General features: G+C 37.3%; 2 protein-coding genes across 6 annotated transcripts in view; one reads left to right on the top strand and one right to left on the bottom strand.

Moving 5' to 3' along the window:
• Positions 1 to 265: 265 nt before the first annotated feature.
• Positions 266 to 17,824, bottom strand: MBLAC2 (metallo-beta-lactamase domain containing 2). The gene is made up of 2 exons (XM_077139169.1): positions 16,896 to 17,824; positions 266 to 3,702 (listed from the first exon to the last, which is right to left on the bottom strand). Exons 1-2 carry the CDS (start codon positions 17,347 to 17,349, stop codon positions 3,317 to 3,319), a joined length of 840 nt encoding a protein of 279 aa, XP_076995284.1. The 5' UTR covers positions 17,350 to 17,824; the 3' UTR covers positions 266 to 3,316.
• Positions 17,825 to 17,941: 117 nt separating this feature from the next.
• POLR3G (RNA polymerase III subunit G) overlaps positions 17,942 to 23,889 on the top strand; it is a 46,103-nt gene continuing 40,155 nt past the window's right edge. For 4 of the 5 annotated variants that reach the window (XM_077139168.1, XM_077139167.1, XM_077139166.1 and 1 more), the window contains exon 1: positions 17,942 to 18,069. The gene's annotated coding sequence lies outside the window, so the exon portion shown is untranslated. The remainder of the gene's footprint in view (positions 18,070 to 23,889) is intronic. The other variant, XM_077139165.1, reaches the window with a different exon arrangement.

The following is a 23,889-nucleotide window of genomic DNA, read 5'->3' as shown; positions in this document are numbered from 1 at the left end:
TTATTTTTATAATGGTAGGAACCTTTTTTTCAATATTAAAAACTTGAACATTTATTGAAGAGCTAATATTGATTTGGAATGCCATATTTATTAACTACTAAAGGCTTTATCTGGATATTTTTCTGTTTCTGGATTCTCTATCCTTTCCTACCAACCTGACAGCTTATTTATCACAAGCTTTTCAAAACTGTACTTCATATTGGAAATATCCTTTCAAGAAACTGAATAGAAATTTGCTAACTTTATAAAAAATGTCAATTAGAGATGAAATTAAAATGTCCACTTTAATATTTATTACACAAATGTTTACTTACAGTTTTCTGAAACTTATAAGAAGACAATTTGTGCATGTCACATTCATATTACTATCCACAGAAGAACAAAGACACATAACTTTATTTGACAATATCAGGATAACACACAGAGTTTTTGTTTGTTTTAAACTTTTTAGTCAGAAGGAAACATCAAATAAGGAAAACGAATTTTCAGATATTCAGTATTAACAAATAACAAAAATTATCTCTAAATCTTTTACATTTGACAACTTAGAATTATACCTACATACCAATATTTCAAAAAATCATAAACTACAACAAGGGTCACTGCCAGGGTGAAAATATGTATTTTTAAACCTTTTTTTAAAATATGCTATTATTATGCTTTAACATCATATGATTCATTCTTGGCACATGTGGCATATTGAAAAGTAAAACTACATTTTGCCAATTTTATGCTATTGTGCAGATATAAGAAAAAGAGCACAGTTTGGATGGCAGACAGGCCTGTGTTCAAATACCAGCTTTGTGTCCAAAGTTGTGTAGTGTGAGGATGGTGAATTATTTCTCAGTACAGGGGCCAGGATTACCTTAAATAATGCATATTTTAAATTACTGGAATGGGTACCCAACGGATGAGAGATCCTTTCCCCAATTTATTCACACTGAAATAACAGCAAAATATCACAGTGGTGTTATGGTAAAATTTGAAAAAGTGAAAAAAAAATCAGGAAATGAGAAAAATAAAATGATGTGTCTTGATAAACTGTAGTTTTATTAAGTAAGGAAATCCTTCAACAGGTTTAAATATCTGCCAGTAAAACTTAGTGCCTACTATACCCTGATTTAAAAATATATATCCTAAAGTATGATAAAATGGTCAATGGTTAAGGACTTTTGGTATTCTTTTGTGCTACTGATATAAAAATAATGGCTATATTTAAGGCTCATTAAGTGATTGTTCATAGTTGCCCTGAACCAAAAACCATGTTCTTGATGCTGTACTATCAGTTAAAACAGATCTACTACCTTGAATGACCATCATAGAGAAACTTCCATGATATTCTACCCTTGAGCAAATTGCGGTGGTATCCATTTCCATTCTGATTTTAAGTAAAGATTCATTGGTGGTACAAGTGAACAGCAGTACAGCTTGCTTGTCATTAAGGATGCCTCTTATATACACAATCACAACCCCATCTTTCTCATGCTAAATACATGGTGTTTGGAAGATATGGGGTTCCTAAAATTAGATTTAAATTTTCACAAGAAATAGACTACTCTAGACAGCAATGCTTACATCCCTACTTTTGGGTCTTTTTTTAAATTTCAACCCTGACCATCTAACAAGTCAACACCCTTCCAAATCTGACTCAAAACAACCTCCTCTAAGAACCTTTTCTAAGCAATGCAACATAAATGAAGCATACCCCTTCATTTATGTCCCTTATGCTCATGCATAATTTATATAAACTTCAACTTGTACATATTATTGTTCATGCTTTATGTTGGTCTACAACCTCCAGCTAGAATGTAGTCTCTTTCATTTTTTTTTTTAGGTTTCCACAGTGTTTAGCACAGTATTGTGTATGTATGTAGTTTGTGTGAGTGTGAGTATGTGTATGTGTGTGGTGTGAATGAGTAAAAAACTAAAGAACTTGGGTGGCTGTAGGATAGAAAAGTTTCATATTTTTCCAGAAAACAAAATGCTAGACCTTCCTAATATTTAAAAAATCTAATTTCCAAAGCTATCGCATTTTGGTTTTAGACATGTCAATAATAGAAAGGCAGTGAAAAAATCAGTTTAAAAAACCTTTATGAAATATTTCAAAAGGCTTTTTAATAAATTATTATTAAGAGCACCCAACTAAAACATTTTACTAAACAGGAGTACAACCTTTCCTATGACTTTACATATGTAGACTTCTTTTCATTCCACACAAAGAATACTGAACAGGAGTAGGTGTTGTGAATCAGGATAAAAAAAAGGTAATTCACTCTAAGTCAATACATGATGCACATTTTGCAATTAATTTGAAAAGCCTTCTGTGGTACAGATCCATGTTATGTAAGATAAAAGAATGGTTTGTATCAGAATGCTGCAGCTCCCCATGGTTGTTTTGATTCTATAAAATATGACACATATATTGAAGTTGTTCTTCAACAAGAAAAACTGTGTTCATAATACTTGTTAATATTAAAATAGGATATAATAAAAAATTATTCTCAATGTGTATATTTTCAAATTTGCCTGACAGTGTCCTTTTGAGAAAAGTGACAAATTTTTAGTTAGATAACAGACATTTAAATTTCACTTTTATGATTGAAAATATTACACTTACATAATAACAAACAACAATATAGTAGCTTTTTACTGAAGCACTTCTGCAGTTAATATTTAAAGCTTTGCAATAAAACAAAATTCATTGTACTTTTCATAAGTAAAATTACACATCACATAATGTATACTATTATTACATAAGGAATGAATAAATAAAATGAAGCATAAAAAATTCAGGGCCATAACAGTGGAATGCTTCGCTGCCATTATAAATGCTAGTTTATATGTTTGTACTGATTTCTAATGTAGTTTAAACCCAAGAACCTTTATCTTTAAATATCATACTGAAAATACTAAGTTTGGAGTACAAACATAAAACTTTCTTAATACATGCCTTTTTTTTCTAGGACATACAGGAATAAAATAAGACAAATGTGAGGCAAAGACAATTCATTTTCTTCCTGTAAGATGCCTCCTTGAATCTTCTTATATTTCTATGTAATTTCTAGGGTAAATATGAAAAGATGACAGCTTTGGAAAATTATAAGCTTATTTCAATGGTTTCTTGTTTGGAAGAAAGAAAAAGACTTTAAAGTATAAACTTCCCTTTTTTGGCATATTCATTCTCATCTTTCTTTCTCCAATATGCAGTAGTAATATAAAAGCACTTCTTGAAATGTTCACTATCAATCATTCAAACAGCACAAAATGAACTGGACTAATTTATAGAATTAATCAAAACAGATTATCAGTACAGATACTAGGGTGAGGTCCTAGAATTTGTTACACGAAGAGCTAAGCTAGCAAGAGATCGCATGGCAAAAGTAGAAATTTTGTGACATATCCCAGCTTTTGAGATATAGTTGGAAGCCAATCGAAAAAGCCTTTCAGCACCAAAGGTATTAAAGTGCCCAGGAAGCACCTTTTCTACCAGACCTCTGTCCACTAATTCTATCAGTCGTTCACAAGTTCCAACATAGTCACTTATCCTGCTGTATGGGAGCCAGTCAATCAGTGATCCATCATACACGACGTCTCCACTGAAGAGAATTTTTCGGTCTTTGTCATGTAGGCAAATACTGCCCCTGGAGTGACCAGGCATGTGCATAACAGTGAGCTGTCTGTCACCAAGGTTGATCACATCCCCTACAAATGGAAACAGAGTTTACAGACAGACATGTCATATATTTGACTTTAATTATTTAAAGAATAAAAGAAGATTAAATGCTTTCAAAAGTTGGGAAGGTTGGTGCCTATTTTACTTTCCTTTTATAAATACTGTATCTTCTAATGATGACTTTACAACAAATTAGCTATATTTCATACCTATCGTTTGGTAAACCAATGTTTGCCAGAGTGGGCAAAGGGTAACACTATTTCTGCAGATTGTTATGATGTGTAAAAGAAAAGTAGAAGATTCTATGGTTAAATAATTTGGAGAATCTTGCTTCTAAGGAAATTAATAGCTTTCGTTATGGCAAGATGTTTTGGAGCTTTTAGTATGCCAGAGTACACTGTGGATATATATGAGGTAGATATAGTTGTAGAGTTTTTCAAACTTACCTGACCATCAAACTTATTTTTCAGAACATCCATGGTACCATTATCTGTGTTGACAAATTTGTGAATGCCAATCTTGTAAATAGTATTATATTTTGGCCCTCTATTTTTCGCCGTGGGGGAATTGGAGCTTGGGGAATAGGTGCAAATGATAACGCTCAGGCTACTATTATTACTGTGAGTAATAGATTGTCCTTGTTTCTTACCCTGGAGCCCCAATTTCTTTTGGTAAAATCCATTAAACTGTGGCAGTAAACACCTCACAGTTCTTGACAGTAGGGGGCATAAGGAGATATACGGGTACAAAAATGCTATATTTTACTGGAATTAAGTTGGTACTACCTGAAGTAAATTGTGGAAAGTTAGAGATTCACATTGTTATAGCTAGTGCAAACACATAGATAACAGATAAAAATCAAAGAAATAACACTTTAAGTTAATAGAGGAATTAAAAGTGTAGTAATCAGAATTTGTTGAACATAAAAATTGACTGTAAAGAAGAAAATGAGGGTTAAGAAGAAAACAAGGGGCGGGCAACGGTGGCTCAGTGGCAGAGACCCGGGTTCACTTCCCAGCGCCTGCCCATGCAAAAAAGAAAGAAAGAAAATGAGACATCTAGAAAACAAATGGCAAAATGGCAGATCCAGAAACAACTATATCAATAATTATATTAAATATGAATGGACTACACATTCTAATCAAAGGCCGAGATTGGCAGACTGAATAAAGTACAAGATTCAATTATAGGCAATATATAAGAGAGGAACAGTAGTTATAAAAAGTATGTTGAAAAGTTTTACCATGTACATTTAACACAAGAAAGCTAGAGTGCCTATATTAATATCAGGCAAAATAGACTTTTAGACAAGAATATTACAGAGAAAAGAAGTATTTTTCATAGGATATACATTAGGTCACCACATTAAGAAATTATAATATTACACATTTACATGAAACCTAAAATCAGAGTCCCAAAATGCATGAAATAAAACATGCAGATTGAAATAAGAATAAACAATTCAGCAATCATGCTTAAGTATTTCAATATTTCTCCCTTGATAACTGATAAAACAAGTAGAAAGAAAAATAAAAAAGGATACAAAAGACCTGAACAATACTAACAACCAACTTCACCTAACTGGCATGTAGAAAATACTCTACCTCAAAACAGCGCAGTACACACTCTCTTCAATTGCACATGGAATATTCACCTGCATACACTATATGCTAGGCCATAAAAAAGTCTCAATAAATTTGAAAGGAATAAATCATACAAAGTATGTTCTCTGAACACAATGCAATTGAATTAAGAAATCAATGAGATAAAAGTATGGGAAAATTCCAAACATACACAAAGTAAGCGACACATTTTTACATAACGCATGGATCAAAGAATCACAAGGAAAATTAGAAACTATCTTGAATTGAAGTGAATGAAAATGAAAACAAAGCATAATAAAATTTATGGAATACTGCTAACTCAATACTTGGAAGAAGATTTATGCTTTAAGTGCTTACTTTATAAAGGATTAACTACTTAAAATCAATAACCAAAGATTTCACATTATGAAGTTAGAAAAAAAAGAGCAAATCAAACATAAAGTATTAAGAAAGAAATAATAAAGACCTGAGCAGGAAAAAATGAAATAGGAAACAACAGAATAAAATCAATGACAACAACAGTAGGTTCTCTGAAAAGAGCAACAAATTTGTAATCCTTAGCTAGACACATCAAGAAAAAATTATAAGAGAAACAAATGACCAAAATCAGAAATGAAAGAGGAGATATTACTATAGACCCTAAAGAAATTAAAAAGAGAGTAGTAAAAAAAAAGAATAAAACGGACCTATTATGAACAAGTCAACAAATTTAACAAGTTGGACAAAATGGTTAAATTCTAAGGAAGAAACATATTAGCAAAACTGATCAAAAAAAAAAGAAGAAAATATAAATATATATCAAGTAAACAAATGGATTTAATAATTTGAAATCTTCCAGTAAAGATAAGCCCAAGCTCAAAGATGACTTTGTTGGTGAATTCTATGATACAGAAGTTAAGAAAGGGATAATACGATCCTATATAAAGACTTCAGAAAATAGATGAGATGGAAAATTTTCCAACTCAATTTTTGACACCAACATTACCCTGATACCAAAGCTAGATGAAGATAAGCAAGAAGATTATATAGAAATTCCTTATTAATTCCTTATTATTCCATAACGAATATAGTCTCAAATACTTAACAAAATATGGGCAAATAAAATCCAGCAACTTGTAAAGAGAATAATGACCAAGCAGATTTATCCTGGCAATGCAAATTTGGTTTACTTCTCAAAATAAATTGATGTAACATACCACATTAATAAGATAAAAGAGAAAAGATATACAATCATCTCAATAGTTGCAAAAAAAGCATTTGACAAAATCCAAGCATAATTCATGATAAAAACATTTAACCAACTAGGAACAGAAGGGAAGGTCCCCAATTTGATACAGACATGTACAAAGAGCCTCTATACCTAACATCTTACTGAATGGAGACTGGTTGTTTTCTCCCTGAGATTAAGAACAAAAAAAGGATGTCTGTTCTTACCATTTCTATCCATCATTGTAATGACGGTCCTTGTCAGTGTATAGCCAAGAAAAATAAAGTAAAGAAAGAATGGAAAAGAAGTAAAATTGTCTTTATTCATAGACAACATGATTTTATATCTAGAAAGTCCCAAGAAATCCAGGAAAAAGCTAGCAGAACTAAAAGCAAGTTTAGCAATGTTGTCGGATACAAGAGCAACATAAAAAAATCACATATTTCTATATGCTAGCAATGAACTATTGTAAACTGAATGAAAACATTCCATTCATAATAGCATCAAAGAGAATGAAATACTTAGGAATAAATTTAACACAAAATGTTTCATTACATCTGTATAACACACAATGAAAACTAAAAACAAATTGTCAAGAGAAATTAAAGAAGACCTAATAAAAGGATAGTGATGCCATGTTCATTGATTATAAGACTCAATATTAAGATAATAATTTACTCCAATTTTTTCTATAGCAGCTCTACCCAAAAGAAATTTCTATAATGGCTGAAATGTTCTGTATCAACATTGCCCAATAGGGTAAGGAGCACTTGAAATGAGAGTGCATCTGAGAAACTAAATTTTTATTTTATTCCATTTTAATTAATTTAAATTTATGTTCATGTCGTCACATGTGGCTAATGGCTACTGCATTGGTCAGTCCAGATCTATAAATTTAAGACAATCTCAAACAAAATCTCAACATGATTGGAGAGGTTAAAAATTTGACTCTAAACTTCATAGAAATGCAAAGAACTTAATATAGCCAAAAGAATTTTGACAAAGAACCAAATTAGAGAATTTCAAGAATTATGACAGAGCTATAATAATTAAAATAGTGTGGTACTAGCAAAAGGAGAGGCACATAATCAATGGAAGAAAAGAGAGTCCAGAAATAGACACTCACATATACAGTCAATGGATTTTTGGCGAAGTTCCAACTGAGGTATCTCAATGGGTAAAGGACATTCTTTAAAACAAATTGAGCTGGAACACTTCAGGTATTCATGTGCAAAAAAAAGGAAAAAAAGAAAGAACCTCAGCCCTTATTTTACAATATCACAAAAAACACAACTTAAAATGGATCATAGACCTCAATGTGAGAGCTATAAGTATAAAACGTCTAGTAAAAACAGAGGAGAAAAGATAATGGGTTAGATATGGAATTTTTAGATATGACACAAAAATTACAAAACATAAGGAAAAATTGACTACTTGGACATGATTCAAATTGAAAACTTTTGTGCTTCAAAATACATCATTAAGACAATGGAAAGGTAAGCCACACACTGGCAGAAAATATTTGCAAAACATATATCTGATAAACGACTTATATCCAGTATAAGGAACTCTAGCAATACAATAAGACCAAAAATCCAATTTTAAAAATAGGCAGAAGATCAAAGACCCTTTAAGAAAGAAGATAGGTAAAAAAAGCAAATAGTACCTAAAAAGATGACCACAAAATTAGTCATTAGAGATGTCCAAATTAAACTACAGTGAAATACCTGTACATACTCACTAGGATGGCTACAATTAAAGAGCTGACAAAACCAAGTGCTGACAAAGATATGGAAAAGTGGAACCCATACACAATGCAATTGGGTGCGTAAAATTGCATAATTACTAGGAAAATTTTTTTTTCTTTAAAAATTAATATATTTGCCATTCAGCCCAGGAATTCCATTTTAGGTAACTACACAATAGATATAAAAACATAGGTCCACACAAAGACTTGTGTGCAAATGTGATTGACAGCATTATTTCTCAGCTTTCAACTGGTGAACGGGTAAACAAAATGTAGTATATCCATACGATGGAATACTTTTTCAGCAATAAAAATGAATGAATTATTAATAGCTGCAATAATATAGATGAACCTCCAAAACATCATACTAAGTGAAAGAGGGGAGACACTAAATTATATACTGTATGATTACAACTGCATGAATTTTTAGGAAAACAAAATCCTAGCGATAAAAAAACAGATCAGTGGTTCCCTGGGGCCTGGAATAGGAATGGCAAAAATTCAAGGGCTTCATCAATTTTCCTAAGGGTTTTTCTTTTTAATACTTTGAATTTCTAATTATTTGGTTTTGAAATGCTATATGTGTCATTATCTGTATCACTTTTCTTTTCTTTTATTGTTAAATGATTTGCCTCTACAATAGTGTTCTTACAGTATGATCTGAGGACAAATAAGATCATAGTATCAGCAACTGCAGCGGCTTTTTAAAAATGTATGATATATTTGAAAATCACACCACCGCAGTTTCCAGAATTTACCTGACAATAAGGATGACCTGCAATGCTTTTAATCATATACATTCCTGGGCCCCTTTCTGGATTTTTTGCATCAGTCTCCAAGGAAAAGCCCTGGAATATATATCCTGAACAAATAACCACAGTGATTCCCACTATAAAGCAAGCCTGGAAAGCAATGAACTAGACCAGTAGTTTTCAAAGCTTAGTGTACATCAGTGTTACCCGTAGGGCCTGTTAAACATAGATTGCTGGGCCCCACTTCCAGAATTTCTGACTTGGTAGATCTGGGGTAATGCCTAAGATTCTGCACTTCTAACAAGTTCCCAGGCAATGCTGAGGCTGCTGATCCAGGGCCACATATTTGAGAACTATTGGCTTAGGGAATTTTTCCATCCAATGATGATAACGTGGAAAAGGCTGAAGTGGAAATACTGCACAGTAAGAACTGAACTATACAATTTTATAAAATAATACCACAACTCTGAAAGTATAGTATGTGAAGTTAGAATCACTTAGGCTGGAGGTGAAATTCCTGCATCCCACACCTACACAGATGCTACATTTCTACAGCATCAGAAATGGGTGACAAGGCCTAGAAAAATCTATTCACATTTTATTGACCAAACTCATTTTCTATTGACTTCTTGATATGATGGAGATTTAGCACATTTTAAACACCAAATCCACCCATCTTCCCTTAATTATTAAACCGAATTTATGATGTCTAAAGTTGGATTCACTCATTCATTCAACAAATACTTATGGAATGCCAACTGTATGCTAGATTCTATTCTAGCTGCTGAAAATATAGTGGCACAAAACATAAATTCTTTGCCCTGATAGAGCTTACATTCTAGAGGAGGAGAAAAGCAATAAACAAGTACACACTAGATCAGTGGCGTAGAGTTAGGGGATGTTGTTTTATTTAGAGTTGTTAGGAAAGCCTGAAGGGAGAAACACATCCATGAGATTCCACAGGGAGTGTGTTCTAGACAGAGGGAACAGAAAGTACAAAGGCTTTAAGACAGGAGTATACTATGCATATTCAAGGAACATCAAAGAGGTGAATGAAGCTGGAGCAGAATATGCAGAGGTAGGTGGTAAAGGAGCCAGATCATGTAGAAGCTTTTAGGCCACTCTCATGGTTTAGAATTTTGTTCCAAGTGCCATGGCAAGCCATTGCAAAGTTTCTAGAAAAGCAGTAGTAGCATGGTCTAACTTAAATTCTAAGGAATCGCTCTGGTTGTGGTGTTAGGGACAGACTACAGAGGAACAAGGGTAGAAGCAGTAATATCAGTTGGAACGTTACTGTGATATTTCAAGAGGGAGATGATGCTGAATTGGATCAGGGTGGTATAATTTGGGAGTCATCAGTGATGATTTTTAAAGCCATGAGAATCCATGAGAATCAACTAAAGAGTGATCACAAATAGAGAAGAGATGAGATCCCAAGAGTGATCGAAGTTTGGAGCACAGGAAGAACCACCAATGAAGACTAAAAAGAGCATCCAGTGAGGTAGGATACCAAGTGATAGAGTTGCCTCTGTGACAAATGCGGCTGCAAAGAAGCAACGATGCATTTAACAACATATAGATCTTTGGTGACCATAACAAGAGTTTTTGGGAGTTGTGAGAATGAAAGCTTACCTGGACGGATGAGTTTAAGAGAGAATGGGAAAAGAGGCAGTGAGCTTAACACAGAATGGGAAGAGAGCAAAAGCAGACAATGAGTACAAACAACCATTTATAGGGGTTTCTTTTAATTTGAAAGCAATGACAGCATGTTTTTTAACTGGCAGAAATGATTCAATAGAGAGGAAAAATTTAATCAAGCAGACAATTGCTGAAGCTATATCTTTAAGTGAGGGGGGTAACTAAAGTAAATACAGTGAGGTTGGCTTTAGATAGAAATATGGAATATTGATAGAAATGGTGGTAGGAATGGAAGATTGAGTTCACTAGGGAAATAGGGTAAGGCAGGCAGCTCTAAGAGCCTATTTGGGATTCATGGCCATGAATTTACAGCCTGGTTGTCTGTTTTTCTCCACACACATCTGTAGACATGGAGTAGGTGGAAAATATAATATACCCAGGAATGGGGTTTCAAATTGTTCTCAGATCTGCTCTTCTCCATTCTTTGCCCAACTCTGTAAACAAAACCACTTTCTACCCAGTTATTCAGGCCAAAGACTTGACATTAATTCCTTCCCTTCCCACACCATTCCCTTCATATCCAGTTCATCATCAATGGCTGTTGGGTGTATTTCCAAAATGATCTCAAATCTGTATACGTATTGCCGTACACACTGGCACCACTCCAGTACAAGCCATCACCATCACTTGTCTCCTAATTGTTCTTCCTCCATTGACTCTTGCTTCCTTCAATCCATTGTTTATATGGCAAACAGAAACATCTTTTAAAGACATCTTTTTATGTCATTCTCCTCTATAGAGCCTTCTTGCTGTATGTAGAACAAGCCAAAATCCTAAATATGATCTCAAGGAATCTAAGTCCCTGCCTATTGTTCCAGCCTCACCTTGACCTAGTTATTGCCAGTCATACCATGCTTCTCTTGACTTCTCAATGCATTAAGCCCTTTTCCATTTTAGCATTCCAATCCCTTTATTTTTATTTTTTTTAATCAAAGAATAATGAATAGAATATTACTGAAGGGCTTAACATGCAAGAAGTTTTTTACTCCCTGACTCAATCCCCCAAACTTGCTCTCAAGAGGCAACCACTTTTTTAAAAATTTAGCTATTTCTTCTGATAGTTATCTCCAAATAATATTTATACACCTTTTTTGACTTACCAAATTAGATATATTCTACCAATTTCATGCATATAGTTCCACTTCTTGGTTTTTCAATTTTAGGTGTTATTTGTTGATTTCCAACATGAAATTTAAGGGTTTTTAAATCTCTTTACTCCTTACTCTCCACCTACAAAATATGTACATATTTATCATTCCCTTATCTCCCCAAAGAGTTATGATTTTGATTAGAATACTTAATGTTTATATTATGACTATGTATGCTCTTCACAGATAAGCCATGTTGCAAACTGCAATTACCTTTCCTATGCAATTTTTGTTTTCTTTGGAAAAACAATCATTAGTAATTCAAATACATTCTTTACTAAGTATGTTAAGTCACCTCTCAAGATGTTTTTTCACATCAAGTGTTTTATTTTCTCAAAGTAGTCTCTTCTAGGGACTTTTTAACTGCCCCAAACTGGAGCGCTCCATGCCTGGGTACTATCATTGTCAGGATGTATTTGTTTCCCAGGGATGCTGTAACACAGTTCCACAATAAGGACAGCTTATAATAACAGACATTTATTGTCTTACAAAAATGGATCCTTGGAGTCTGAAATCAAGGTGTCAGCAAGGCCCTACTCCCTGTAAATCCTGTGGAGGAGAATCCTTCTTTGCCTCTTTTTATTTTTAGTGGTTTGCCAGCAATGCATGGCAATGGTTGCTTCTTTGCAGCAGCAGCAGCAACAACAGCACTTCAATCACTGCCTCTGTCATCACAAGGCCATCTTGTGGGTACGTTTGCAACTCTTCTCCCCTTCTTCTAAGGACAGTACACTTGTTTTGGGGCCTTCCATACTCCAGGATGTCTATATCTTAATTTAACTAATTCTATCCGCAATGTCCCTTTTTCCAAATAAGGTCAAGTTCTGAGGTACTTGGATTAGGGCGTCAACATATCTTTTTTGGGGACACAATTCAACCTGTAACATTTGCCATCATCTAGATGCTTTCTTTGGACTTTCTCTTGTATTAGCTCTCCTATTTCCTGTATTCTGTGTCTTCCTCCTTCCTCCATATTTTGATGGAATATACCCTGGTAGCTTCCTAAGTCATAGTATGTGGGAAAAACTTTTGAGAAATTGATTGATAGTTGGATGGATACAGAATTTTACATTGGAAATTGGTTTCATTCAGATTGTGAAGGTCTAGCTCTTCTTTTTTAGCTTCCAAAGCCGTTTTATCTATACACATGACTTTTCAAAAAAAAAATTGGGGGAATAGTCTGATTCCAGTGTTCTGAAATTTCACAATAATGTGCCTTGGTGTAGATGTGTTTCATCCTTTGTGCTGGGAGCTCTGTGGACCCTTTCATTCTGGAGTTACATCCTTGGATTGTGGGATATTTTCTTGAATTATCTGTATATTTATTTCCTCTCCTCTGTTTTCTCTCTATGTGCTTCTGTTATTCCAATGTTGGATTATTTTCCATACTGGTCATCTATATATCTTGTTCTTTTCTTTCCTAGTTTCCATTTTACCTATCTCTTCTACCTTTTGCAAGTTTTTCAACTTTATCTTCCAGAACTTCTATTAAATAATTTTTGATATTTTAACTCACAAGAGCTCCTTTTTGATTGATTTGTTCTGTTACTCAATTTTAAAGCATCCTTATTATCTCTTCGATGTCTTGGATTCAATAGCTTCTGTTATCCCCTGGATGAGTTAATAGTTTTTCCCACTGAGTTGCATTATTGTTTGTTTTGAAACTTGATCTCACGTTAGAGGATTTTCCAAAACGCTTGTTTAAGCATTTTAAGATTTGGGGATCCAAAGGTTGTTTGAAGCATATGCCTAGGGCCTAGTGTCACAGGCATCTTGGTTTTTTTCCTTTGGAGCTGGGCAGAACCCCAGATAAAAATTCTTCTACTTTTCTATCTGGGGAGGAAAGGCCTGGCTGCTATCCTTCTGGAAAACCAGTGAGGACACATATGTGCATATATTCCTCATGTTTTCCACAATGAAGTCCTAAACTCAATAATGTTTGGTGTCCTATCCTGAAATCAAAAAACTCTTCAGTTTTAAAGAGTGGGGGAGGGGTATTCATTTTCAGCAACCAATGTAGGGTTTTAACAGCTTCTAACATGTCTTCCAACCAATTTTACTCATTTTAGTATCCTTTCCTTCACCCAATGAGGTACTTAATAATTCCTGAGCATCTTAAGGCTCCTGCAACATAAATGGCATTGGCTCCTGATTTCCTAGTGCAGGCACAGGATAAAACTAACTCAGTCCCTATATCTGCTTTCCAGATCTGCAATAGTTCCCTGGTCAATATGGATTTATACTTAAAACAAATAACCCACTATCCCTTTCTAATAGTCTTAATGGGGTTTTGGGAGGGAGCCAAATTACATGGGTCTATTTAATCTGCTACCTTCTTGGAATCTGTATGTTTGTTTTTAACCTCTCTAAGCAATTTAAGTCTACTGGAACCACTCCTCTGACACAATATTTACAATCATTGTAGTGTCAGTTCAGATAATATCTTGGTACTCTGGGCAAATTGCTTTAAACATGTATAAACGTTCTTCACATCACTTGATAGCACTTCATATTATTTAAATATTGTGAAAAACAGGCAAAATGATATCTGCCCATTTCAAGAGGAAACTGCTATATCAATCTAAAGTATATTACTATCTTCTTATAAGTAGATATTATTTCACTATTAGGGTGAATTGCTTTTGCATCAAAGATATACACTGGATGATATAGCTGGTGTCTTGGCCTCTTTGTACCTCATTTACAAGTCAGCTTTTGAGTTTGGAATACTGTGCACAGATTTATGCTTCTCCATGACAGGTGATCCTCCATACACTAAATGAAATGTAATAAACAAATGACTCCAATCTCCTTGCATTCTAATGAAAGCAGTGAAGACTTTATCCTGTTTGGGTTTGTGCTATTTGTGTTTGTATGTGTGCGTGTGTGTGTAACTGTTTATAAATTTTTACTATAAATATTTTATATCTTTTTCCAGTCATCTGGATCCTTAATAGCAAGTTAGAATTTTTGAAGTAATTTGTTTGCCACCCTGCCCCCCCGGAAAATGTGTGTGTACCATTTTATGACATTGTTGGCTAGAATGAACCAGACTCTATTTTTTATTCAAAGCTCTGCCTCTCTTTGGAGACATGTCATGAGAATAAAAATGTACACATTCTCTGAAAAAAAAAATAGCAAGTTAGAAAGCCACATCATTCAGAAGAGACAGGAAATTAACATACCTGAGAAGGGAGGAAATTAGATACTACTTGAGAGTGTGAGACAACCAGCTCCTAATGAAGAACAACTTTTGATAACACAGTATTTTCACCTTCAAAGTGCTTGGTAAATATTAAGCTTTCTGATTACACCTTCAAAAGTCTTAAAGCTCCACACAAGTAACTTGCAGGTCCTTTGCAGTTTCAAAATGCTACATTCTACCATCAATTGGAATTCAGGAAACCTGGGTTTAATCTCAGCTCTTGATCAAACTGGTTATGTTTGATCTGCTTGGGACTCCTGTTTTCATCTATAAAACAAGGGAGTTTCACTTGTTGATCCCAATTATTCTTTTGATCTATAAATCTCCCTTGGTGCCTTCAGAAGTAATTTATTCTTTAAAAAATTTAAATACATTTAATATTATTATAAACATATTTTGGTCTAGGTGGGATATAATTCACTGGAATCAACTAATTCTGAATACCTAGTAACTGCATGTAAATCTCACCTCTAAAAGTTTGAATTTTATCAAGAAATACATAAATTAAAAGGACATTTAATGTGAATGTACTTTTTTTCATCTTGAACTGTTATGAAAAGATGTTTTGGGTGGTGTGGGCAATTTATAGAATTGTGTTTTCTATTTTTTAATATTGCAAATTAATGAAATCTTGTAAGATAAAAGTGCTTATTCTTTATTTGGCAGTATGGCTGGGTCAAAAAGTGAGCTCTGTCTGGTACCTATTGTACTTCAACAAGTGGGTCTTTCTACCTTATAGAGGGATATATTGGTAGCAACTAAAATGGTTTGGAAAGGGAAAGGAAAAAGGGGATTTCATTTTACAGAATTATCGTAATATATTTACGGGAGGAGATTCATGTATGTTCAGTTTGCTTGGATATACTGCACCTTGGCTCCAATCCATTTTGTTAACTATTTTGCTCGGTAGACTTCAGCCAAGTCATCTAACTGGGTGTCAATGGCCTCATTTCAATTGTGTTGTGAGGGTAAAAAGAAGAAAATGGAAGCATCCTACAAAGAAGGAAAATTTAATAAACCAAACATTGCTACTATGGCTATTTAGCTCAATTATTTAAGCACCAGCGTAGAGGGTTTGAGGCAGGGGCTGACACCTTCCTCTATTTTGTTTTATTCCATGAATTTCTTTCTGAACCCCATTCTTTCACAGAGCCAGAAAAGATCAGGATTACCTAGGCATTAGACGACATCTCTCTCCTCTACCGGAAGCAACATCCTAATTAATTATTCTCAGGTTTGAGACTCAGACATGTTTTACTTTTATGTTCGCAATCACGCTTTTTTTCTCGTGAGGCAACATCAAGAACAGAAATCTATTTTGAAGATAATGGTGCTCGATCACATTGGAACCGCTACTCTCTTAATGGTCTTCTAAACCTACAGGTGGTAATCGCCCACATGCAGTGGTGACCAAGCAGATGAAGTCAGCAGTTCTCAAAAGCATAGCGCATGGCATGCTCTCTTCCTGAGGTGTCACTCCTTAGAAGTCTTCTCGTTACAAAAGCACCTAGAAATGTCAGACAGGTGCCCGGAAAAGCACTGGGAAATCCCAGCCACAAGTCCCTGTAGCGCTACTACTGTTAACGGATCGAGGAAAGTGACTAGGGGGTGGGGACGGCTTTCACTCGAGCAGCGCAACCGCTACACAGTGGCCGAAGCCGGGCTCGGCAAGGAAAGCTGCAATGGCCTTGCCTCTGATCGGGTGGGCTTTTACTCAAGGAGTGCTGCAACTGAAGTGGTGTTTATGCGACGTGCCAAAACAAGCCCCTTACAGCCACGCAGGTCTGCAACATGCATCCCTAGGGCCGTCTCTTCCCCCATCCCTTCCCTTAGAGAGCGCGCGCGCATGGGGGCCCCTTACCATCCTGCAGGACCAGGGTGGGCTGCACAGCCTGCACTCGGAACTGCCTGGCCCTCCAGCCGGGGCTGGGTGCCCGCACCACCTCGCTGTCGGACAGCCAGGTCACCGTCTCAAAGTTGTCCCCACGAGCGAGAGCCTCGGCCTCGGCGTGGTGCACCGCCACTCGGTCAAACTGGTAGAGGCCGCCGGCGTGGTCGAAATGCACGTGCGTGGCCACCGCCAGCAGCGGCCGGCGCGCCGCGTCTTCCTTGGCTCCGCGGTCCTGCAGGAGACCGGAGGAGTACAGGTACTCCGGGAGGCTGCGCAACCCCAGGCCCGTGTCGATCACCACGTCCTGCTCCGAGCCGCGCACAAGCCAGATGTTGGCGCGGTTGCCCGACTCATAGAAGCGTTCCTGAATCCAGAAGATGCCGTCGCCCAGGGACTTGTGGGCGTACCACTCGAGCGCTGACATCGTGGGCAGGGGTGCGGCCGGGGGTGGGCGGGTGTGGGCGTGGGAGCTTCCCGCAGGCTGTCCGGAGGAGCGGCGCTGCGGCGGTGTGGAGCGCGGTGCCCACAGGCCGGAGAAGCGCAGAGCGAGGAGGGGGGCGGGGGCTGCGGAGATACGCGTGGGGAGGGGGGAGCAGGAAGGACGCCTCGCACCTCCCGCACCCTCCCACCAGGTCCGCAGAGAGCAGAGGATTCGCTGCCCGCACCCGGACGCAGGAGCACTAGCTGTCCAGCACAAGGCGGGGGAGGGGAGGCGTCAATGCAGGGGCCGCTTCAACAGAATGGAGATCCAAAAGGCGATACTTTCACCACCTCGCGAGGAGAGGGGCACTGGGGGCTGACTGCAGAGGCGTGGGAAGTCCCGGGTCTGTCCGCCCACCCGCGCAGCACTGTGCTCACTCCCAACCGGCGCCGAAAGAGTCAGGCCAAGCCGGTTGGAAGAAAACTACGGCGCCTGCCAAGGGCTAAAAAACCTTTAACCCAGGAGGTGGGGCCTGGCTGCGGGCTGGGCGGGGCTAGATGGCCGGGCTCAGAACGCGGGCCTGCGGCCGCGTGGAGGGCGGGGCGCGCTGCTCCAGAGGTAGATCCCCCGGCCGGCGGCGCCGGCTCCCTCCATCCGCACCCCTTCCTTGCCGGCCGGCACCTCGGCTGCAGTTTTGCCCGAGCCGGGAGACTTAGTGAGCAGGTAACTGAGGAAGCAACCGGGACCCTGGGAGGGGACGAGGTGGTTAGGGGGGAGTTTAAAGAGGCACATGGAGTGGGTGGGGGAAGCCAGGCGTGGAGATTTAAGGTCCTCTGGGAGGAGAAATGTTGAGAGATAGCTTTATCCTCTTCTGCTCCATTCAAAATCTTTTAGTTGTGGTTTCTGGATCTTACTTGGTCTCCACTTCCTGGGACCAAGTGATTTAGGGGGGAACTTATTTACTCTTACTGATGGTAGGAGATTTACCAAATCCTGTGACTATGCGATTTTTCAGGTACTAGTCATTGCCGCAGACTTGCCCCCTAAGGACAGATTATTCAGGATCTGTTTTTAACTGTGGGCATTTTACCCTTCGTGGGGAGGGAGTTTGTTAAGATTTTTCTTCTTTTTGAAAAGTAAAATTCTTTATTTTTCTTCACCTCCCCTCGCCCCTCATTTTTGGTTAGTTGGTTCGCTGTTGGAAGAGAGCAAGGAAAGTTGGTAGGCATGCCCAACCAAGGAAAGGTGGAGGCAGCCAGCCCTTCTGACGCCTGGAAAAGTGAATAATAACTGGGTGTGGTCCCGCCAGCCACGTAAATCACCTCTGTTATTAACACCCGGTGCCTGCAACCTCCCCTCTCCTTATCTGCAGCTTTTGAAACATCCATTTAGGCTTAGAAAATTCCCTTGAGAGCTTGATTTACCTCCCCACTCAGTCAGGAAAAATTATTAAGGGACCCATGAGACAACATTATAAAAGATAATTATGGAAACCCTTACTCTGGCAGTTACTAATAAGCCTTAATAGAAACAGAGGTATATGCTCTTCTACATTTTTAAGGCATTTGGTGGGGATGCGACCTTTCTGAAGATTTTACTAATCCTTGGAGGTTATCCAGTCACCACCTAGGGGGGCACTTTTATGTGCATGACCCTGAGCTAGATGCTGTATGAGGAAAATAATTGTGTGAGAAAGACATGATCTGAGTTCTCAAGAATGCGAAGGAAAACAATATCTGTACACAAATTTTTGCAATACAAAGCAAATATGGGGTATAGACCACAGAAGGAGTCGAAATTAGGTGCAATAGAGTACAGCTAAAAGATGTTTTTATTAGGACATTCTCAGCAGGGAAATACAGCGCTCCCAGCAGTTCGGGTATTTTTCATCTAGGCAGAAAGAAACCGTTGGAGTTGAAATGAAATGATATCCTTGTGAGACCAAAATCTCAGCAAAAATTCACCCAACATTTATTGTATTTTTTTGCCAGGCTCTGGTTAGGGATAGGACATAAAAAGAAGAATAGGTTTTTATAGAGACCCTATGCATTTACAGATCCCTCTCCTTATATCCCATTTTCTCCCTAGATATCCTTTCCAAATTCCTTGCATGGTTCCCTCCCCTACCTTCCTCAGGGAAAGCCTCTCTCCCTTACATTCTTCAGGGTGCTCAGATATTACTGAATGAAGAAAAGACTTCTTCAACCATCCTTTCTATAGACGGGGTGTTCCCAAATCTAGTTTCCACTCTTTCCACTGTAGGCCTTGAGTTTAATTTAAATTTATTCTCCATTTCCTATACTAGATTATGAATTCCATGAGAGCACAGACTTCGTTTTGTTCATTGCTATGTTCCCAATGCATAGAAGATGTCCTGATTCATAGAAGGTGCTTAGTAACTACTTGATGAATAAATGAATGAAGAGACATAATGGGGGGACAGGCAAGAAATGAACAATTACATTACAATTCTAAAACCAGCCATAGAAGCATGTACTACTTGGTAAACGCTGAGAAGGGAGAGGACTACCTCTGTGTAGGGTGTTGAAAATAGTCACAGAGAAAGTGACATTTTCAAGGAGTCTTAAAAGGATTGCTCGGGCTTCCTCAAGTGGATGTGGGAGGACACTCCAGGCGGAGGGTACACTGTGCAAAACTAGGGTAGCAGCGTTTGCTGTGGTTAGAGTCTGGGATGCAGAGGACTAGAGGCAGAAAGTTAGACTCAAAAAAACTCTCTTGGGTGTTTATAAGGTTGAGAGTGACAGGTCAAGATATGTTTTGTAGAAAGGCAAATGGAGAGTGCATTGAAAGACTGTCCATGGGAAGTTTGTTCTGTTTTAGAGGTTCAGGTGAGAGACCATGAGGGAGTAAACTAAAGGAGAGGTGAAAGAAAGGGAGTGTGTGGGAGAGCACACAGACCTGATAGTCTTCTATAATTAGATGAGGGAATGGAGAGAAAGGAGGTGAGGATGACTATCAGGTTTCTGATTGGGGCTACTAAGGTGTCATTCATCAAGAAAGGGGCTGCAGATAGTGAACAGGTTTGCTGGAAATTTCAGTTCAGGACACACTGAGTTGAGATATTTGTAAGATACATAGGTAGAAATATGCAGATGGTCAAGATAGAGTTCTTAAAAGAGGAGAGAGAACAAGGCTGGATTTAAAGATTGGAGAATTCTTGCCATGCTGGAGACCTGAGTTTGATTCCCAGTGCCTGCCCCTGCAAAACAACAACAACAAAAAAGATTGGAGAATTCTCCAAAGAGGTTAAGTGAACCTAAAGTGGATGGACTCCCTCATTGGGAGGTAAAGTGGATAGACTCACTGGGAAGAGTTTCTAGAGTAGTGTCACCGCTGTGGGGCATGAACTGGAGGTGTACATGTTTCCTAACGGCTCCCAGGCTCAAATGATTATGGAAGTTGCTTCCCAGATGCTCAACTTTTGTATGTACTCCTTTCTAACGTTCAGAATTCACCTACCTTAGAGGCTGGAGGTCTACATCTTGCTAGTTTTCCATTCCTAACTTATCTTTCCCATTTGTCTTTTTCCATTTTACAAAAGAAAGGCATACCTCTTATTCACCCTGGATTTGGTGCATTGCTTGGCGTTATGAACAATGTGTGATTGCCAAGACAAAGGAAAGTTCTATAGGTGTCTTTGTTAAGAAGGTGAAGAAAATTTGGTGGTTTCTAGTTTTTGGCTTTCAACAAAATTTTTGGAAGATCAAATTGAATTGTCAGCTGATAGATCATTAAAAATAATTAAGAAAATAGGTTACTATGTGACTATCTAGGTACAAAAATCTAATGATATTACTGTATCAAAAAATCTTCTCTTTCCATATCCTGATGTATATGAATATGAGATGAGTTTCAGCATGGGCAGCTACAAAAAAGGAAAACGTAATTAATGCTAAAACCTGTTCATTCTGGCGATAAATATATTTATGAACTAAATTGAGAAAGTAAAATGTAATACCTAAACTAATTTTTGAAAGGCCCATCAATCAAATCAAAAGATGAATTTTTAATAGTTTTTTTTATGCTTAGTAATTGATCAACATTTAGTGTTTTTTTATTAGTTATGTTCTAATAATTATAATAATTTAGAAAAACAGACTGTTGAATTAACAGAAAATTAAAATTTGCTTAATCTTAATTTATGTACGTATTTTTGCAACAAATATGATAGATATTCAAAAAACTTTCAGCAAAATGTAATCTATTAGGATATAATTCTTTTTTTTTTTTTTCTACATGGGCAGGCACCGGGAATCGAACCCAGGTCCTCGGGCTTGGCAAGGCAAGCATTCTTACCTGCTGAGCCACCGTGGCCCACCCTATTAGGATATAATTCTGTGAGAGGTAGATTAGAAATACAAGATTGAAATGTAAAATTTCTCACTAATTAAGAAGAACTTATTCATGTACTTTATTTATTTATTTTTTTAAATGGATGATGGAGAATTAATGTCAAGTCACTACAGTATTTAGATTCCACTAGGTACATTTGTAAGAGTGATACAACAGTTTAATGAAAAAAATGCCAATAATTTTAATATGCTGAAAGTGACAGTTTTCAACTGTTTACACTTATGAATAGTTCTAGATATTTCTTCACCAGTGTGTGCAGAAGTAATTTGTTTTTCAAAATTCTTTTGGGCATAATCAAGCAAAAATATTTTAATTTCACTCTTCTGTAGTAAGAAGAAAACAAGGCTAGAGCTGGAGCCCTAGGGAACGATAGCAATTACATGTGATGTGTGGATGTCTTATGCCTTATATCCTTTGTTTGTACTATGGTTGGCACTTAAGAGCACTCAATAAAGGTTTGATAAATGATAATATTTTAGGAATGATAGTCTACAGACTGGATGCAAAATGAATTGGAAGGGTAGGAATTTTGAATAGGTTAAGTATATAATTGCAATATTCTATGAGAAAACATGTTAGAAGAAAGTCACCTGCATTTTTTTCCTGTAGAATACCTTCATCGGGCTCCCCCTAGCTTCCATGCTTGTGCCTGTCTGTTTATCTGTACATTTATTCACCTAACTAATTTGTGCAAGGAACTGTGTTAGTCATGGAGGACAATACATTTAAGCCACAATCACAACTCAAAATGCTAGACCTAGGAGGAATTTCAGAGATCAGCTCAGCTCCTGTGGCGAGGTGGTTATAGTTGATTAGAATGAGCTTTTGCATTTCAGTACTTGGATGCTTGAACCACATCCATTACAAAACCATCTTGGAAAATTTTGCATAGGAATTTTCTAGAGGCATCCTAAAAGGGGGTGGAGGAATCAATGCTACTGACTACATTTTTAAATCCAGCCCATTTTGCCATAATTCACCTCACTGCAAAGATTAATGATATCCCTGGGATTAAAAAGGTTTTCACCTAGCCTAGAAATATGCTTCAGGCAATGTAATGTGGAGGAAAGGACAATGAAAAAGTATCCTGAGGCTTTAACTCAGTCTTGCCTTTGCTGACAAATTAACTTTGTGTCCTTATAGTCACTTTAGGCCTCACTTTCCTCATCTGTAAAATGGGAGGTTAAAATTTAGGTTGCAAAATGTAATCTTCTGGGAATTTTTAGAAAGGCCTACCGTCTAAATCCTACCCATAGTGATTCTGATCTTTCTGTTCCGTGTGAAATGTGGGAATATTTTGTAGTTCTGCTCATGATTCTCATGAACAGCCAGGACCCCAAATGTTATGGTCAGAAAGTTAAAAAAAAATCTTAATAAAAGACTGAATAAATTATACTTCTCTGGGTAGTTTTGCTCGTTAAATCAGTACAAAACAAAAAGAAAAAAGAATGGAGTTGACCATTAATTTTGGAGCCATGACTCTTTATAAAGCATTGCACTAGGTAGTGAAAAATATAAAATCTCTGCTGTAAATACAGTCAAAGAAACAAACACACAAATACAAAATGTAAGTGAAACACGTCCCTCTTGGAAAAGACCAGCTTCCCAAAAGGAGCATTTTCTATATTTCTTCTAGAATTCAGGAGTGTAGCAGTATATGTCCATTTATGTTAAGCAGGATGCAGCGAAATGAGTGTTGTGGATGTTGAAGGACTTAAGCTGTATCTTAAACTGAAAAGAGATACAGTTAGGCAGAAAGGACGGGGGTCTAGGTTGAATTTGGGAGAATGGATGTCAAGACGTGACTCAGGTCAAGGCCATTGAGTCAGGAACCTAGCCTGAAACCAACTTAATTGGCTCTGAGAGCTGGGATAGGGAGTTTGGATTTATTTCTCTAGTCAAGAGGCTATCCTGGAGTGGCAAAATCAGAGCTATGCTTTCTGATGAATAATGTGGAAGACTTAAAATATAAAGGAAGAAGCTAGGAATACCACTAAGAGGCTCTTGCAGTTAATGAGGAGTAGGATGGAAAGGGCCAAGCTGGCTTGTGGTAAAGGACATGGAAAGGAAGGGACATTTTGGCAGAAGAATCAAATGCTTGAATGCACAGGAGGGGAGGAACAGAACGAGGAATCAATACCAGGCTCTGTCCAAATCTTCAAATATTGG

The sequence above is a fragment of the Tamandua tetradactyla genome, chromosome 21 (genome assembly GCF_023851605.1).
Source record: "Tamandua tetradactyla isolate mTamTet1 chromosome 21, mTamTet1.pri, whole genome shotgun sequence".
NCBI classification, from domain to species: domain Eukaryota; kingdom Metazoa; phylum Chordata; class Mammalia; order Pilosa; family Myrmecophagidae; genus Tamandua; species Tamandua tetradactyla.
Note: the sequence above shows the minus strand (reverse complement) of the source record. Positions and strands in the feature narration are given on the sequence as shown.